The 18,582-nt window shown below is 40.1% G+C and overlaps 2 protein-coding genes across 4 annotated transcripts; one reads left to right on the plus strand and one right to left on the minus strand.

The window, feature by feature from the left end:
* The first annotated feature begins 1,744 nt into the window (after nucleotides 1-1,744).
* il4i1 (interleukin 4 induced 1) lies at nucleotides 1,745-8,229 on the plus strand. Of its 2 annotated transcripts, none has more exons than XM_018701716.2 (8): nucleotides 1,745-1,792; nucleotides 2,485-2,590; nucleotides 2,934-3,148; nucleotides 4,342-4,454; nucleotides 5,256-5,457; nucleotides 5,567-5,635; nucleotides 5,745-5,881; nucleotides 7,120-8,229. In XM_018701716.2, the coding sequence occupies exons 2-8, from the start codon at nucleotides 2,560-2,562 to the stop codon at nucleotides 7,886-7,888; spliced, it is 1,536 nt and encodes a 511-aa protein (XP_018557232.1). In that variant the 5' UTR covers nucleotides 1,745-1,792; nucleotides 2,485-2,559; the 3' UTR covers nucleotides 7,889-8,229. The 2 variants fall into 2 exon arrangements, with proteins under 2 accessions (XP_018557232.1, XP_018557222.1); XM_018701706.2 differs by lacking the exon at nucleotides 1,745-1,792 and adding an exon at nucleotides 1,811-2,215.
* Nucleotides 8,230-8,382: 153 nt separating this feature from the next.
* Nucleotides 8,383-18,078, minus strand: kcnj13 (potassium inwardly rectifying channel subfamily J member 13). Of its 2 annotated transcripts, XM_018701739.2 has the most exons (3): nucleotides 17,755-18,078; nucleotides 13,156-13,712; nucleotides 8,383-11,056 (listed from the first exon to the last, which is right to left on the minus strand). In XM_018701739.2, the coding sequence occupies exons 2-3, from the start codon at nucleotides 13,670-13,672 to the stop codon at nucleotides 10,482-10,484; spliced, it is 1,092 nt and encodes a 363-aa protein (XP_018557255.1). In that variant the 5' UTR covers nucleotides 13,673-13,712; nucleotides 17,755-18,078; the 3' UTR covers nucleotides 8,383-10,481. The 2 variants fall into 2 exon arrangements, with proteins under 2 accessions (XP_018557255.1, XP_050921479.1); XM_051065522.1 differs by lacking the exon at nucleotides 17,755-18,078 and having other exon boundaries at nucleotides 13,156-13,985.
* Nucleotides 18,079-18,582: the final 504 nt, after the last annotated feature.

An 18,582-nucleotide genomic window follows, 5' to 3' on the forward strand; every position in this document is an offset into this window, starting at 1 on the left:
AATGAGAAAGCCTCCCCATGGCTCCTACACACGGCAAATACTGTGCAGAAAAATAAAAAAAAGTCGGTCCTTATATTAAGACCCTGTCTCATTTTAAATATCGAAAGATAAAACGCGACTTGTTTAGATGCCATTCAACAACTACAGCTCAAAACAGGGGGTTATCAGCAGCTAAGACTGATGGGATATGTTCTTTCATAATGACAAAATAGCGTGTTTAGTGGTGAACCAGTGACTTCACATTCTTAATGCAGATGGTCAGCTGATATGTTTTCACAGAAATTTTAGATTTAATATTTTTCAGTTACACGAAAGTAATAAACAGTTTAATTCTTCAAGAGGTGTACTGTAATGCTTTAGAAACTCCGCTGTAGCTGGAGATACATTTAACAATAGAATATTGTTAGGATAAACGTTGAGAAAAAATGGTTCAATAATATGAGGTGTGCCTGCGCCAAGATGGAGACGTTTTTGGTTGTCTTCTCATGTAGAGTCGACCCTAGGTAAAATATGAATAACTGGTGACTTTAAATGTGTTAGTAGTTAGTACTGAAGTAAGTAATGTTTCTTTTAGGACTCCGCAGTGAATATACCCAGAGAAGCCTCATGAACGTTCCTGTGATGTAGCCTACACTGCCCATCAAAAGACTTAGGACCCATCCACTTTTCCAGTTGTTAATTTGAATTTACACGTCATGTTTCTATACTCTGAAACTAAAGCTGAGAACAAATAGATAGTAAAACAAAACATTCTTACATCCTAAATGCAATCTAAAGTTTTGACCCATTCCATCTGTACTATTCTCACTGCAATAGAAATAAGACCTTAAAGTTCCCTCAGTTGCGTTGCATTTGTAGGTCGCTTTACTTTTACCTTCTGTCCATTCATCCCAAACCAGCTGGGTTTGAGTGTGGGGACTGTGCTGGTCTTCCATCATGTGAAGCCACTAGTTCTTTTCCTCTAATCGTTTGGGTCTTTATCTTCCTGTAGTATAAACCTCTGACCAACCAGTCTGTCTTCCTTTATTATTTGCCTTTTTCTCACCACCCTGATAGCAATATACAGTACCACTTCCTGCAGTACAGTATTGTTCTAATAATCCATCAGAGGGTGCAATAGCACAGTTTGTTCCAACGCTGCCTTTGTATAGACTGAGAGTTTGTAAGTTATCAGCAAAAGTTGGGGCTTTATTTACTTCCATTGCTGCAGGGAGACTGTAAATGAACCAGTTTCGTAAATCCTGAAAAAGGCCAGTTTTTATGAACTTTACACTGCTTAAGTTTCAATAAGTGTGAGTAGTGAAACTTTTGTCAAGAGCTTCTGAATATGGCACCACACTTAAAAAACAAGAATCTCATTTATTCTCCCTAATCACCTGCTGGATATTCTGCATATTGCCAAATAGTTTTGTAACCTGTGATGTAGAATCTCAGTTGCAATAGGCAGGTGAGATGAACTGTTCAAGTCCATATCAAGCTTTGACTTGAGACAGCAGAGCACTGGCAATAAAGAAATTTCACACTCCTTGAGGTTTTGACTGCTATGTTTTTCTCTTTTTCTATTCCTTTGTTGTTGTCTGTTAAATAAAACATTTCCTCAGTACTGTCTTTTGTCATCTCTATGACTTCCAGTTTCTTTTAAAAGTAACTATTCATTAAGCCTTAAATATAGCTACTGATCTTGTAAGGAAAATGAAACTTTGCCCCTTTTTATCGTCTGCTTTTGCTTTCATTTACTGCAGCCCATAAAAGCTGCCTACATGCCATTATCATAGGACACAGAAGGAGAAGGGTGAGAAAATATTTCTGTGAATGTATTGTGTTTGGTGAAGTATATTTAATGTAATGTAGACTAATTCAGCTTTAAGTTTGATACCACTAAATGAGCACTTTCAGGTCAGATATTGAAATGAATGAAGATGGAGGAAATGAGGTATGCAGATGACTAGTATAACCTCACTAATCTGATTTGTTCAGTGTGGTTGACTCGCGAGCTGGTGTGGGAAAATATTTCTAGAAGACTTGAGGAGCCACACCGTCCCTCATTAAAACTACATTGTGTGCAATTTCACACATACCACGCTTCCAGGCTTTCCAGGTTGCTTTCATATGGAGAGACACAGTGTTGAAAGTTTAGCTTTATCAAGGACCTAGTCATTTCTCCTCCATCATGCAAAGGCATATGATAACTTATGAGACAGAACCTTTGATAAAGGTAAGTGAAATGCAGCCTGAGAGATATTCAAATCTGAACCAGTATTATTATTTCATTATATTCTCATTTCTCATTTTAGGTAAGACACTTCTGGGTGTGCCTTATTTAACAGCTTTTTTTTTTTTTTTTTGTACAAAATGTAATGCATTTTTTTGTGTGTTTTAGGAAACAACACTTCAGTTTTAAAGCAAACACATTTAGCTAAGTTGAACATCAAACTTCTGCTTGTTTATGATAGCATAAACCTAAGCCTCTCTCATCTCTGGCAGGTTTCTTTTTCCTCTAATAGTGTCAGTATCATCAGCAGAAGGAAGAAGCCCGGACCGTGGAGTTTTTTCATCAAGATGATCCCTCATATGGCACTGTGTAAATTCTGTGAGTATTAAACTGCTATGACATAATACATTAATGATTAAAAGAGTGATGCTGCTACGACTTAATTATGAAATTTATCTCTCAAGTATAACTGAATAAATTTTACTGAAGGGAGAACTAATCGTGCAGTACTATGCAGTATGGACAACATTTTGTTATTTGTCTTAAGTTCTGCCTAGAGATGTGATTTGTTTATGATTTTAAGTTCAGCATTAAAGACCAGAAACAGGAAGTTGGAAGTTAGTCATCACTTAAACTTTTTCAGTTTTAGCTATTTAAGTCTGACTCTTCTTCTGCATTTGCCTCATGATTCATCCCTTGAACTGATATTTTCCTCCACCAGTTCCTCTGGTTCTAGTGGGTGTTGTGGTGTTCACTGTGAGTGGGATCATTGGAGACCCTCTGTATGAGTGCCTCCAAGATACAGACTACAGCGAGCTTCTCGACATTGTGGATAAAGGTCTTCCTACCACTAAGACGCCTACTCATGTAGCAGTCATCGGTGGGGGCATCGCTGGTTTGACCGCTGCAAAGTTATTAGAAGATGCTGGCCATAAGGTAAATTCATTTATAGTGAGGAAATAATGATATCAGCTTGTAATGTTACCTGTTCTTTGACAGTAAACAAACATTTTCTGAGTAAATACTGATGACACTTGAGTCACCCTCTGATCTATCAGAATACAGAGAGACAGCTAACATCTCTGACACTGCATTGCAGGTGACACAGAGTGGTGTGTTTGTTGTTAAATCTGTCAAAGCAAGGAAGGCTGCAGGTTTGGATGGTATTTCCTGCCAGGTTTTGAAGTGTTCTTCCACTCAACTATCTACTGTGTATGATGATACTTTTAACCGGTCACTATCTTCTTGTTTTGTTATTACCTGTTTTAAAAGAACATTGATTATACACTACCTGTGACTAAGAAGTCTAAAGCAACATAATGACTACAGGCCAATTGCTCCAATGTCAGTGAAGAAATTCTTTAAAAATTGGTTAAAACCTTTTATACCTTACCTGGTACTCTTGAGCCATGTCAGTTTATTGATTGACTGAGCAGATGTGTGCTGTTTCTTTTGTCTTGCACTGTCCTTGAGCATCTTGAAGGTCAACATGCATTCCTATGGCGCATTGCTGTTCTTAGACTATAGTTGAGCATTCAACGCAGCAACACTGGTCTAAAACAGCTGGTCTGTGTATTGGTATCTGTATCTCTTTTCTTAAAAGACAGACTACAGACAGTGAGAGAGTCAGAAATAAGTATTCCTCCACTATTATTGCCAGCACAGGGGTGCCATAGGGTTACTGTTCCAGTCTACTGCTTTACAGCCTACTGAAGGCACAACAAAGACTATATTTTCTTAGATACCTGAAGACAAATATGTTTGGTCAGTTTCTATCAGTGCACTATTCAGAATGTTCATGGATGTAGTTTAGGTGTGGTTTGGTAACCTGTCTGTCCTGACTTGACAAAACTGTTAAGTGGGCATCCAAAATAATAGGCTGACATCCAGGTATGGCTGGATGAGGCGTAGTATTTGTACTAGTTTATAACTCTTTGTGATAGCGAGTGTATGCTGTGTATACTTGAACATGCAGATTTTTTCATTGTATGGGAATGCAATGAAAATGCACTGGTGGTATTTTGATGCATATGAAAATAAATTCCTTGATTTCTTAAAGTACATACTATATGCTGTACAGATAAAAGTGTATTCGATATACTGATTATGTGTCCCATGTGGACTACAAGGTGACCATAATAGAAGCAAGTGACCGAATTGGAGGACGTGTGGAGACCTTCAGGAACAGAAAAGAAGGCTGGTATGCAGAAGTGGGTGCCATGAGGATCCCCAGCTTTCATAAGTGAGTCTTATAGTCTTATAGTTGGGCCATAATATGACAGTAACATGAGCAGAGCGATGTGTAACTAAGGTTCTTTGTTTGATCAGTTTTTGCATGAGGTAAAGCTGAGTAATGCCAATTTGTTTTCAATTCAAGCACTATATTCAAGTAAAATTTCAAAAATACTTATTATGAGATACTTAAGCTTACTTTGTAGTCCACTAGAATAATTTGATAACTATAGCTACTGGTACGAATGGATTCTAGTCTAGATGCCCTGCAGTCTTTTTTTTTTTTCAACTAGCTAAAAAGACAAAGTAAGTCATGCTGTTGGATACTTCAGTTTTCCTGAGGCACAAGACGGAACACAGAACTTGTAATTACTTGTAACAGTGTTTTAACATTGTTGTATTGCTACTTCCACTTAAAGCTGTTCTAATGAATATTTTTACATTAACAATCCCTCTGTACACTACCTGTGTACAGTGAATCACTTAGCAGCTAAACAGGCAGATATTTTCCTCAGGAGAGAGCTAAAAGAATGAATATTGGATTTACATTTGTCAGGTGGCCAGAAACAGGACTTCATGTGTAAATAGACAACTGTTTGTTATTAAATTTAACATATCAACAGGTATATATATATATATATATATATATATATATATATATATGTATGTATGTATGTATAAGGTGATGATATGTCAAGGTTACGTATACATCTTGTTGCATTGCCCCAGAGTGGCCAAAAACTTAACTAAATTATCTAAATACCTCATTCACCACTGGTCTTCGTATCTAAGTAGAAGAATGTTTCCACAGGATTCTGCTTTCCTTTGCCTCCAAATTACAAATTTCCCTAAACCACTTCATCCAAGATGACATCAACACCTACTATTTGGTAAATGGAGTTTTACATAAAACCTATGCTGTGGAAAACAACCCAGGTGTGCTCAACTACAGCTTGAATGAGAGAGAAAGGGGGAAGTCAGCTGCTCAACTCTTCAGTCAGGCACTGTGGAAGGTTTGTAAACATTTCACACATTAACACTATTGTTATTATTTCTACAGACATTAATATTGTTTTATTGCACAAGGATTACAATATCATATTATAAGAATTCTATGCACAGGTGAGGGATGACCTCAAGACAATTGGCTGCAGTGCAATGTTGGATAAATATGATTCCTACACAGTGAAGGTATTGATTAATTTATTTTGACATTGTCTTAACAGATGTCACACAGGCCATAGTTTGAATTTGAATGAAACATTTCACTCTATGAATAACATTTTACATTTGATTGTAGGAATATCTTGTGAAGGAGGCCAACCTGAGTCGTGGTGCATTGAGGATGATTGGGGACATCCTGAATGAAAACAGCCTCTTCTACACATCACTGATAGAGATGCTGTACATACAGTCAGACATTAATGACAACACTGAGTAAGAAATATTCCGTTTATAATTTTGTGTCTGGCAACATGGAGCCTATGGATATCAGTTTGGCTTACTAGTGGTTGTCAGAGATAGAGCATCTCTGAAATTAAAATTCAGTGGACAGGGGCCAGAAAAACTGGATGGTAGGATGAGATAGGATGGTATAATTTTTGAATCTCATGTGAAGATACAGCATATTATGCATTTATTTTTAAATTTAATAAGCAATGATAACACATTCTGTTTAAAGCCTAAGTTTGCAAAAAATGTTAAAAATCTAGTTTATTCTTTCATTTCTTTACAGATTACTTTATTTCTTCCATTGTACGTGCATAGGGTCAAATAAGATGCAAAATTTAAAAGGTGTGAAAGACCCAAAATTATATTAACACATAGTAGGGCTACTAGGCTAACATAGTGGTCAGTGATTGGTGGAAAGTAACAATATAGACTCAAGCACTGTACCTATTTACACATTTGAGGTACTTCACTTGAGTACTTCAACTTTATACTATTTTATACTCTTAACTACAGTGCAAAGTACATTGTATACAGACAAGTGATAAATTAAAGGAAAAACATAATGTAACTACTGGAATTGTTGGATCTCTCTCTGTAAATATAAGGAGTACAGTCTAGACCTGCTCTATATGAAAAGTGCCTTGAGATAACTTCTGTTGTGATTTGACGCTACATAAATAAAACTGAATTGAATTGAATTAGCATAACATAATGCATCTTTGTAAGGTGCTGGACCAGCATGAGCTGCCAGAATAGCTTCAGTGCACCTTAGCATTGATTTTACAAGGCTCTGGAACTCTGCTGGAGGGATATAACACCATTCTTCCATTTTTATTTATTATTATTATTATTATTGGCTTTTTCCTTTAATTTGTCACATCTGATTCACAATGCGAAACAATATGATAATGTGAAAGGGGTCACTCACAGTGATCAATCTACAGAGAAATATCACCTGAATCTTTATAGTGAGTTTTAGCTCATTGTTTGGCTGTTCAGCCTAAAATGCTTTTTTCAGTTTTGGTTCACTCTCACCTGTCCTATAGAGAGTGAGGGGGCTGAATGGAATTACAGATGAGTCAGGTGATAATTCTCTGTGGATTTATCATTATGAGTGATACCTATTCAGTTGTTTTATCCATTGTTAGTATAAAAATATTGATTAGAGCAGCTTTAATAACGTATTGTGATTAAGAGGTTTTCATAAGTGTTTTTTTCCCCAGGTACTTTGAAGTGACAGATGGCTTTGACCATCTCCCCCGGGCTTTCTATCAGGTGTTAAATGCTACAATCCTTCTCAACTCAAAGGTCAAGTTGATCAACCAAACAGGTAACAGCAATCTAACTATAACATACCAGGACTGGCGTAATTCAGGCTCCCTAACCAACCTAACTGTGGACTATGCCCTGGTAACGGCCACAGCCAAGGCCACCCTCTTCATTAACTTCCAACCCCCTCTCTCTGGGGACAAGATGGAGGCCCTGCGCTCAGTTCATTACGCCAGCTCCACCAAGGTGATACTCAGCTTCAGAGAGCGCTTCTGGGAAAAAGAGGGCATCAGAGGAGGGAAGAGTGTCACAGATCGGCCCTCTCGTTTCATCTATTACCCCAGCCACAGCTTCCCTGGTACAGCCGCAGGGGCCCTTCTTGCATCTTACACCTGCTCCGACGATTCCACCCTCTTCCAGGGGATGAGTGAGAAGGAGCTGATGGCAGTGGTCCTGGAGGACTTGGTCAAAATCCATGGAGAGGTAATCAGGCATCTGTGCACAGGGGGGCTGGTGAAGAAGTGGGGCTTGGATCCTTATAGTCTGGGAGCCTTTGCACTGTTTACACCCTACCAGCAAGGACACTATGCCAGAGAATTGTTCCAGAATGAGGGACGGGTGCACTTTGCAGGAGAACATACAGCCACACCTCATGGGTGGATTGAAACTGCCATGAAGTCTGCACTCAGGGCAGCAAAAAATATTAACAGCCTTACAGTGTAGTTTTGTTTGTAGCATTTTTTTTTTTACATATGTTCCAACATTTTCACTCTTACAGGGTGAGTTTGATACATTGGTTTAGCAGTATACCTTGTCTGGTGTATCTGGTCTATTAGTGTCAACCCATTCTGATATGATGTATATTTTTTGTATTATGTCATACACATTGATCTAGATACATATCTATTGATCAGCAGCCACCAGTGACACTTCACACAAATTAGCATGAATGCAAATATAGTTATTAGGCCCATGATTGTGAATGCAGGGTTCTACTGTGTATATGAGATGCTTTAGAGGATATTCCATGATTTTATATCAGAATAAAACTTAACACAGAATTAGGGCTGCAGATTAACTAACAATTATCTTCATCACTGATTAATCTGCTGATTATTTTCTCAATTAAACAATCAATTGTTTGGTCCATACAATATCAGAAAATAGTGAGAAATGAATATTACAAGTTTCCAGAAACCAAGGCTGTGTGTACAAATTGCCAGAACCAGAAAATGTTTGTCATTTTTTTCTTGCAAAGTGACTCAAATGATTAGTGCTAATTAGCAAATGTTAGCATGCTAACACGCTAAACTAAGATGGTGACCATAGTAAACTTCACCTTCATGGTAGCAGTGGCTGAATCTCAATATGTGGACTTAAAATCTTTAAATGGTTAAAGCAGATGTTTTCTTTGATTTATTCTTTCACCCTTCTCTCTGTCACACCATCAGTCCCATCAACTTGCGCCAAAGCCTGATGTGATCATGACTCAAGTCCAGGAGGGTTCAGCTGAAATCCAGACAGAGGACATTTGGATTCACTGTGAGCCTGTTAGCATGCTGACATTAGCTTTTAGCTCAAAGCACCACTTTGCAGATGAGGTCACCAGCACCACTGTAGACCCAGTGTTCACTTGGAGTCTGGGTCTGGATTCAGTCCCAGCTGACACTGGGGAGACCCTGGACAGATGGTCACATGGCTGACAACCATTCACACTCACATTCACATCTATGGGCAATTTAGCGTAGCCAATCAACCGGTCAGGTTCAACCCACTGCACTGCTGTGTGGAGCATTCAAGTGTGACATAATGTGCTTCTTATGGAAGTTAGGAGATGGAGAGGTTCATCACTGTCCCCAGCTCCATCTGCCTGGTGCCAACCCTGTAATAATCCATCCATCATTACTCCTGTCAGTCAGTTGAACTCACCACCTGTTAACCTGTGGGCAGATATTTGTGCCAGCAGCTATCAGAGCTGAATGTGGTACCTCCGAATTTGTAGTTCAGAAAATTGAATCCACAGTCTTTACTTGTATGTGAGATTTGGAAAATGAATTGTTGAAAGCAAATTCCAATAAATTCAGGTACAAGTTTCTAGTTCAAACTGTGATGGCAGAATACATTTCAGAGTCAGATACAGCTTTCTGATGAACAGCATGCAAACATGTCTTCATCCAATGATAGATACAATAAATAAATGTTTTCTAAAAAAAAACAAACAAAAAAAAAAAAAACCTGTGTGTAACATATTTATGTGATTGTAACATAAAGAACACCCTTTTTAAAGCTGAAAAACCACGCTGTGACTGGACACAAGGTTGATGGGAGCAGAGAGACTGCACCAAACCCCAAATGCTATAAAGCCAAAACGATGAGCCCCACCTGTACAGGTGGGGATAATACTCTGTGGGTCCATTGCTATGAATGCCTGTTCATGTTAAACACGGTCATTTGATTCAATATTATCAGTAAAATGTTGATTAATGGAGCTGACTTTGAAATTACTTGTGCCATCCCAGCTCAACTAAATATTTTCAAATATAGTTTGATCCCACTCAGTCCAGTTCCAACACTTTACACAAAAAATAAGAATAATGAAATACAAATTCAGTTGGATCAAATTTAAGAGAAAACTGTGTTTTATTACAACTTGGATTTTATTTTTGTAGCTCTGGCCGTCCCGTCCATCAGCTATGATAACACTGTACTCAACATAGTACATGTTGAGATCTCAGAATGCAGAGAGGGACGTGGCTCATTTTAACAGACAACTACATTAGTGCAGCAGGTCAAAGCTGAAACAGGAAGTGGGTCTGGAAACTGTTGTGGATGTTTACAGTAGATCGAAATTTTACTGTTCAAATGAATTTGTCTAGCCTGGAGATTTGTTTCAAACCCATCTGATGGTCTGACTGCTTGTGTTTCTTGCCCCGCTGGATGTATTTTTAGCAGTGTAGCCATGTTCTGAGGTCTTAGCTCGTAATGTGGTGAGAATGTTATTCTAAACAATAGAACTGAATGACAAAAATAAAACCCATTTTGTAACAGTATTCATTCACACTTAGTCCCCTGAAGCTGTGCCCCCTGTTGAGTGGGAAGCCAGTGGGGGATTATTGCATTAAGGCCTCCAGGTGAGGGAGACTGCAGCAGTACCAATGTCTGACATAAATTTTAATTGCAAATGTTTAAACAAAAATTCTGATTGACCAATTCTCATCAAGTAGCTCCTGACAAAAATATCTGCCCCACTGTTACCCTCTCGAGTTAACCCCCAGAGACTCCCATCTGTCCCTATCAGACCTCCCCCTCAGCATCCTTACTCCATCCTGTCGCTGCCATCTCCGTTGATCTGTACCACACAGTCCTTGTTCAAAGGCTCCTTTGAGTGGGCTGTGTCAAAATGCTGGGTGCTTACAATGTACCTCCCCCGAGCATCCAGCCCCAATGCTGGGACAAAGCGACGGTCAAACTGGATTTCCTGGCGCAGGTAGGAGGTCCTCTTCTGGCAGGAGTCGCCAGTTCCCTCTTGCAAAGCTGACAGGAAGACCACCAGCTCAAAGTGGTTGGATGTGCCCTCACACAGGGTGGGGTAGAGGGGGCTCCGGCGATCCAGAGGGTGGTAAAAGGTGAGTGGGAAGATGAAGAATGGACAGGGCTGCTGGCCCAGATGATCCAAGTGGAAGTCCAGAGAGGTCTGGTGAAGGGCCTGACCTTCATGCTCCTCATAGAGCACGGCACTCACCTTTACATCCACCAGAGGTCGCTGCAGCAGGTTGGTGGCTCGTAGCATGAGGCAAGTCTGGCCCTGGTGCTGGCCCACCACTGCCTGGGGGCTGAACTGGATGGCTCCTGCTCGCTTCTGGGGACGTGCAATCTTGGCTACAAATGCACCTGAGAAAAGACATTAAGAAGTCAATGTAGTGTGATGATTGGATGTTTTGAGAGTTTTACTTCCTGCTTTACAGGAAACTGCAGCAAAAGAAACCAGGTCCTCATAATATCAACAGAGGTAAAACCACAAAATCTTCTAGAAAATAGATGTCCACTACATGTAACTCAGTTAACACCTATAAACTGTATCAATTTCAGTAACTTTCTGACACTGAAAAACTGACAATCACGACAGGGTGCGACAGGTGTGAGAGTAGGTGGGTTTTAAACTTCTCTCTCAGCTGATGTCTCTGATGTCTCCATCGTTAAACCTGTCACTAGGACGGCAGGCTTTAACTCAGCCTCTGTGGTCCTCCCTTTTGCAATGCCATGGACACAGATTCTTCTTCAAATAGTCTGAAAGTGTTCACCATCTTTTGCTTTTGGATAAAGGGAGATCTGCCATTTAGAAAAAATGAAACTGACCAGGTGTAAAAATGAGTAGATGCATTCCAGGCATTCTGTCCATGTGTAGAATCACATTTCTCTTTGAGGTGGTAAATTTTCAGATCAGAAACAGTTTAAATCTGAATGAAGCTGTAAACAGCAGTGAGGTGAATATGAGCACAGCTGGTGCCACTCTGGCTACCTTTAAATTCAATGCATTTGCTTTTGTTCAAAGGGACTTCTATTTTTTACATTGTAAATGCTGAATGTTATTTTCTCTAGCCTATTTAATGACTTCCAACTGAGTGACTGCTCTGAAAATGTACAATATGACACATCCTGCCTTAAAAACCCATCTAAGTAAAAGTACAGACGTCTTATCAACATTATATATTTAATCATAATATATGTCAAAAGTAACAGTAGTTCTTCTTCAGTAAGTGAGAGATAACAATCTAATCTCAGAGAATCTGCTAACACTGATGTATCAGTTCATAAGCGGCATTTCACTGTATAGCTGAGATATAGCTCCAGTGTAACTGGCTCAAACACTTGTTTAATAATCTATGTGGGACACTTAGAGAGCAAATGTGTCTTTGGTAGAACTGTTACCAACTCAGAAACATCTGAAATGTGGTCCCAACTACACACTGATTTAACAGATGGCTGGGAGCCACTGGTTTAATCTTTGACAAAGTATTGTGTATTGTGTGCTCATCATATGTGTTCAATGAACAGTCTGCAACAAGTAACTGGTCAGATTAATGCAGTGCACTCCAGAGTGCATATTTCCCTCTGAAATATTTAAATTAATACAAAATGGAAATACTGAAGAGGAGCACAAGTACCTCAAAGTTCTACTGAAGTACAGTAGTTGAGTGAATGTACTTAGTTACTGTCCTGTTTTGATGCCATTAGATCTGAAGTCAGCTTTGAGTGACAGATGATCTGATGCAGTGTTTGAAAGCAGAGAGGCAGATTCTGTACATTCTTTACTGAACTATACATTTAAATGTCAGCGCTGAGACGAACTTCTTAATCACAGTTTCTGTAGAAATGCAGTACCAGGGGTTGTCCAGCAGGTGTCACAGTGTCTGCATTATAAAAGCTAGAAACAATGAACTGTTGTCAGCCTTCTGCGCTGGTTCAGTGGTTCACAGTCATCACTATTACACACTTTTAGAACTGAACATTAAGGCTACAAACAACCCATAATGTAACACTCTCTTAATGTTATGAGGGTGTTGTGTTGGTTTGTGTTTCCTCTTTGTGTTACCTGAGGCTCTGAGATGAGATTTGGGTGTTTTAGAGATAACTGGTTGCAGTGGTGGAAATTAACTAAATAGTACTGTACTGGACTTGTACTTTACTAAGGAGGGAAATATTGTACTTCTTGCTGTACTACATGTTTTTAACAGTATACCAGTATACAGAGGAAACAGACTTTGACTCAAACTCAAACACCTGCTGGTGTCAGTATGTAAATGTCTAATCCTCAAATTTATGACAACTCACAACATTTCAATTGCAATAACCAGAAAAAAAATCTCTTTTTCATTTTTGGCCAATATGGTGATTAGGTTCAGCTTTCTTGTGTCTGTTAAACCTTTCATTGAGAGTAAATGATGAGTGTGGAGACAAGTCAGGTCAAGGTAGTGACAGGAGAGCTTTACCTGTGATGAATGCTTCTAGCATGAGCCCCAGCAGCATCTGCACAGCCAGCAGCGCTATGGCACTGGGACAGTCCCCACTGGGGAACATGGTGCCATAGCCGATGGTGAGCTGTGTCTCCAGGGAGAATGAAAAGGCAGCGGTGAAACTGGTAATGTGTTTCACACAAACCACATGCCCCTGGGGGGGAGCATCGTGATCCTGCACAGCCAGGTCTCCATTGAGGTGGGCCAGTAAGTACCACAGACAGGCAAACAGCAGCCAGTGGGCCAGGAAGGAGGCGCAGAAGGCCAGAAGGACCCACCTCCAGCGCAGACCCACCAACAGTCCCCACAGGTCCTGCAGGGCCAGCAGCCAGGCTCTGCCCGAGGCCCCACGCCATGAGCCTGAGGGACACAGAGGAGGACGAAGGGCGCAGTGTCCATCTTTGGTGACCAGGCGCTGGCGTGGTGGAGAGGACAACAAAGGAGAGGAGGAAGCCTTCCCACCCAAAACACTGCTGGTGGATTTGGTTGTCATGGTTGTAAGTGAATCTAAAGCAGGGTAAGTTAAGGTGGTCCTGAAATGACGAAAGACACCCATAATTAATTAGATGGTGGGAAATCTGAAGCACAAATTATCATTTAATACTGGTATGAGCTCCATCTCAGTCCAGTCCAGAGACAGGTCTGAGGTGTGTTAGCCTAGCCTGGCACAAAGACTGAGAGCAGGTTCACCAAGATATGTCAAAACTTCAAACCACTCCAAGGCTGTTTGATTTGTGTGAAATGTCTCAACAATTTGTGTTAGATGGTTCAGACATGTTCCCCTCAGATGGTGGCTTTAGATGAAAAGTCAGAGGATCATCAAAGTTTTAATTTGTCATATGCTTTGGTTTATGATCAGATACCTGCAGAACTAATGACATTACCTTCAGCCTTGGTGGATGTTAACATGGTGCCAGGCTAAACTGTGATGGTACATGTGGTAAACTTTGCAACAGCAGCATGTTAGCATTTTGATGTTAGTATTTACTGCCAAACACTGTTGTGCTTTAGCCTCACAGAGCTGCTGGCACAGCTGTAGACTCTTTTATGTCACTTAAATACAAAATGTCAAATTGATACACAGGTAATGTAGAAAAAACTGTGCCAATTACATTGATACTTATACATTCTACATAAAGGATGAGACCTTTCCAGTTTTGATGCTCCTTCAGCTTTTGTCTGCCATCACTCTCAGGAACTCTCATCACCTGTTAGCAGGATTGAAATGAAATGTACAAATTCTTACAGAGTTGGGACAAAATCATAGTCATTGTCAAGCTTTGGCTATGAAGTCAAGGCCAGAAAGTTCTATGTCAAATCCCAGTCTTAAATTTGAAGTCCTTAACAAATTAAATTATTGAGTAGAACAGTGTATACACAGAAACAACAGTTTGTTTTTGTTGAGCACAGCAGAGTCTGCACATCAGTCTGAGATAATCTGATGTATCATCTGTTGTCTGTGTGATTGGCTATTGTCAGGCGGTCCAACTGTTGACGGGACAATGAGTCGATCTGCTGCACATGTTTAAAATATAAAGTCATTACATGTCAAAAAGCTAAAGTCTGACTGAAGTCATGAGTCACTAACGTTCAAGTCAAAGTCGAGTTGAAGTCACATCTCTGCACTCTTAATTCCAGAATGATCAAACCTTTTGATTTAGGTGATTTTCATAATCACGTATTTGGTGGGTTGAGGCTAGCAGTTCATCTGAGCTAAGCTAGGCTAAATAAGCCCATGAACACACAAAGATGACACTGATATGATCCTATTCATGTAACTCTGGGTACAACTGTAAACAAACACACTTCCTTCAATGCAGGACTGTTCCTTTGAATCCTGAGGTTAAGCTGTCTGTGCAGAATCGCCATGTATCTGATTTAAACAGGACATATGTGTGCACAGGCACTCTGAGCACCAGATGTATGTGCAGGCAGTCCTGACAGGCAGACAGCTAGAGTCCTGTCCTCTCCAGAGTTTCTATTTCTATGTCAATATTGTTGCCAGGAGATTAGAGCAGGTCCCAGCTGGGAATCTGTCTGAGGAACACAGCGACATGCAGAGTAGGAATGTGTCTTTCATCTGTGGGGGGGTTTTAAACTTACTGCACTGCATGTCTCTCCACTCTTCTTCTTCACCAATTACAATATACATTTACCAGCAGTTTACACAGGCATTCATTATGCACATGCAGCTTCTTTTGATGGATTTACTGTGCCTACTTTCCAAAGACAAAGAGCAGGGAGCGTCAGAAGTTCAAAGTTCAAGTGCAGTGTGAGGGAGCAGGAGTTGTGTTAATGAAAAATAAATAGTTTTATCAAGTATGTTTCTACCAGTTTAAACTTTAAACCACAAATGGAACAGTTAGTTGACTTGGGTCTAACAAATCATTCATTCATGAAGCAAATGCTGACCAAGTGAGGACTGGTGTGTGACATGCTGGATTAAGAGTAAGAGCAGAGTAATGAGGAGTGTGTAGGGTGAAGTCACGTTGATTTAGGTCTTTGTGTTGAGGCTTGGGCAAACGCCAGTCTGATATCAGTCAGCAAGGTCGTCACATGACAGCCATGTGCTGAGGCTTCATTGTTGTGGATCTCAGTGTGTAAGAGCTGTCACTGGATCAGTCAGTCAGCACACAGCACCACAATATTAATATCAGTCTCAAGTCTTTGAGTTCAGTACAGAGATGGAGGACATCAAATGTCAGTTTGTGATTTATGCTGAAACTCTATCCGTGGTGTGGGTTGTCAAATACAGACACAGTTACAGTTGATTTGGTCTCTGGTGCAGGCATGATGGTGCCAAACATGGCGACCTCATTGGGACAAGAAGACTTGGGGAAGCTGCATAAAGTCTCTGAGTGGCTGCTGTTCAACAAGAAATGCTTAAATTCAAAGCTGTGGGGGTGGGGAGGCAAATCACCACCACAATTTTTTGGAGCTGCCACGAGATACAACTATTTCGGAAAAGTTTTTGAAGAATCATGCAGCATATTGTCAGGCTACAGATCCCAATGACATATATGTCACTTTATTTGAGTGATCCACCACAGGGAATTACAGGAAACGATAGATAGCTCTTGAAAATATTAACTGTAGCAGCAAAAAAAGCAATTACACGTGAATGGTCACAACTGGACCCATCTACAGTGCATAATAGGCTAAAGAGTTTCAGATGAAATGGTGATGGAAAGACAGACTTTTCTCCATAGACTAAGAAATGATGTATACATTGGAAGATGGGCAAAATGGATAAAATACTTGGAATAAGGGATGTGTTTGGTGGCTTTCCCCCTCATCCTCACTGTTTCAAAATGTTTTAAAATGTATTTTAGTCTTTCTCTATATAGCATCATATACTTTGTATCTAACAGGTATAAGTTTATGGATGACTTGTGATTTAATAAAATGTAGGCGTCAAAAAAAAAAAGAAATGCTTAAATTCAATACAGTACATTAATGACTGGGTTTAACTGGTGTTTTTTCATTAGCTCTTTCCTCTGCTCTCAAAAATAATATATTTACAATTATAAATATATCAAATATAACTTACAACTTTAAAGAGAACCTCTGAGGTGAATATGACTTTGCAGACATGTTCATTACAAACGTTTCCTTATGTATTACAGTCATTTCACAACAAATGTGCCAATGCAGAGTGTCAGTTCTGCTCTTTAAATCATGCCTATCTCACAGAGGTTAGTGAGCTATTTTTCAGCTCACATTATGAACAAAGTTTACACATGATTACAACCAGAGAAAGTATGTTTCCTCAACTGTGTTGATCCTGGGCTGCTGGAGGGAAATCCTCCTTCACTGTGTCACATCTGTATAATTTTGATGGTTAGTGTGTATCTGTGAACATGGATTATCCCATTATAGTAATTGTATATAATGACATTAGGAGACTTTTCCTCCCTAGTGAGTAGTTCAGATGTATGTGGATGCAAACAAACAACACTTTGTGTAACTGCTCTAAGGAGTGTGGAGCCCCCGAGGCTGGTGGAATATTTAGACTTACTGTAATCATCTCCTAGTACTGACGGCTACGCGTGACGCTGTCTTGTCAGCCATTTTCCTGTCTCTAAGCTATCTGTGCTGATGTCCAAGTTACAGAGAAACTTAGTGGAGATGTGTCTTTACGGCCAACTCGGAGGGGTGCAGAACAGTTTATGTAACATTCAGTCTGCAGCTGTTCACTTCTGCTAACATACTTTATCACACAACACAAATGTCTGAAATTATCTTGTTGTGGTGACAAAAATGATCATGTTTGTTGTTTTAACTTTCAGATGCCCTTGTGTCTGTGCAGGTAGTTTACTACCTCTGGCTTGTAGAAATGGTTTTAGTTAGAAAATCATTTCTTTACTCTATTCACTACAAATAACCAAGTCTATAAAATGCAGATAACTGACATCATCTGACAAATCCTGTTTTGTATTATAGAGTCAACATGTTACATGAACCTAGGCTCCTTCACATATCCTTAGCACTGATCAGATCACAGCTGATCACTCACTCATTGTCCTGGTATCAGTTCCTTACTCTGCCCAGTGTCACACTGAAGTTTGTACTCACCTGGAGCTGCAGTCAGGGCTAAACAGGGGCCCTCTGACCTTTTCACCTAAGAGCTGGTCTGAGGTCTGCCAAGTGGGCAAAGGGGTCGAGGCAGATGGAAAGGGTGCCACTAGTTCCTCGGAGGACAGGGTGTAAAATCCTAGAGGAATCCTGAGCGGAAAGTGAGAGAGCGTTGCCCCAGAGAGGTTTTCTGGTTGTGGGAGCCGGACTGAGCGTGGTGCTCTCTGCTCCTCCGATCTGCAGCTTCCAGCTCCGGGGCGAGGATGATTCAATTGGTCACATTACTCTGCATGGAGCCTATTAGTGTTCCCGGAAGACAGAAGACAAAGGGAGGGGGAAAAGAACAACACCTTGTCACAGTTCATTCAAAGAGTTGCTTGTTGCTGGTTGGTGTCCCGCAGCTGCTGCTGTGAGACCTTGGGTATGCTGATAAGGTACTACATCTGTGTGTAGAAGTGTGTACAAGTATGTATTTGCTGCATCCACATGTTTTGTCCCCAGCTTTTGTTCTTCTTTATTCACATTTTCTACGGTTACCTATCATATGAAATGATAACACATCTGAAACTCTGATGGAGAGAAGTAAAACACGTGGTAGGAATATTTGGGGTGCATCATTCCATACATATTTTCCTAAAGTTCAGTCTGACATTTAAACTGTGCACGACATGGTTAATATGTGATACTGGTGTTAATTTTCACACCATCCTTATTCATTAATAACTGACACTTTTACTCCATCAGTGTGTGACCTCAGAATAGTTCACCTATTCACCAAGGAGAGCTTCTTTGCTGGTGACATTAAATCAGTGGAGCCACATGACAGGA

Source organism: Lates calcarifer, linkage group LG21, assembly GCF_001640805.2.
Source record: "Lates calcarifer isolate ASB-BC8 linkage group LG21, TLL_Latcal_v3, whole genome shotgun sequence".
Lineage (NCBI taxonomy): Eukaryota > Metazoa > Chordata > Actinopteri > Centropomidae > Lates > Lates calcarifer.

What these genes read in the sequence shown, in the direction of transcription:
- kcnj13 (XM_051065522.1), bottom strand. Translation starts at nt 13,735, where the DNA reads ATGGGTGTCTTTCGTCATTTCAGGACCACCTTAACTTACCCTGCTTTA. An exon ending in GCTAGAAGCATTCATCACAG is followed by an intron (nt 11,057 to 13,155) that starts GTAAAGCTCTCC and finishes GTCTTTTCTCAG; the next exon opens with GTGCATTTGTAGCCAAGATT.
- il4i1 (XM_018701706.2), top strand. Translation starts at nt 2,171, where the DNA reads ATGCAAAGGCATATGATAACTTATGAGACAGAACCTTTGATAAAG. An exon ending in AGACAGAACCTTTGATAAAG is followed by an intron (nt 2,216 to 2,484) that starts GTAAGTGAAATG and finishes CATCTCTGGCAG; the next exon opens with GTTTCTTTTTCCTCTAATAG. An exon ending in GACATTAATGACAACACTGA is followed by an intron (nt 5,882 to 7,119) that starts GTAAGAAATATT and finishes TTTTTTCCCCAG; the next exon opens with GTACTTTGAAGTGACAGATG.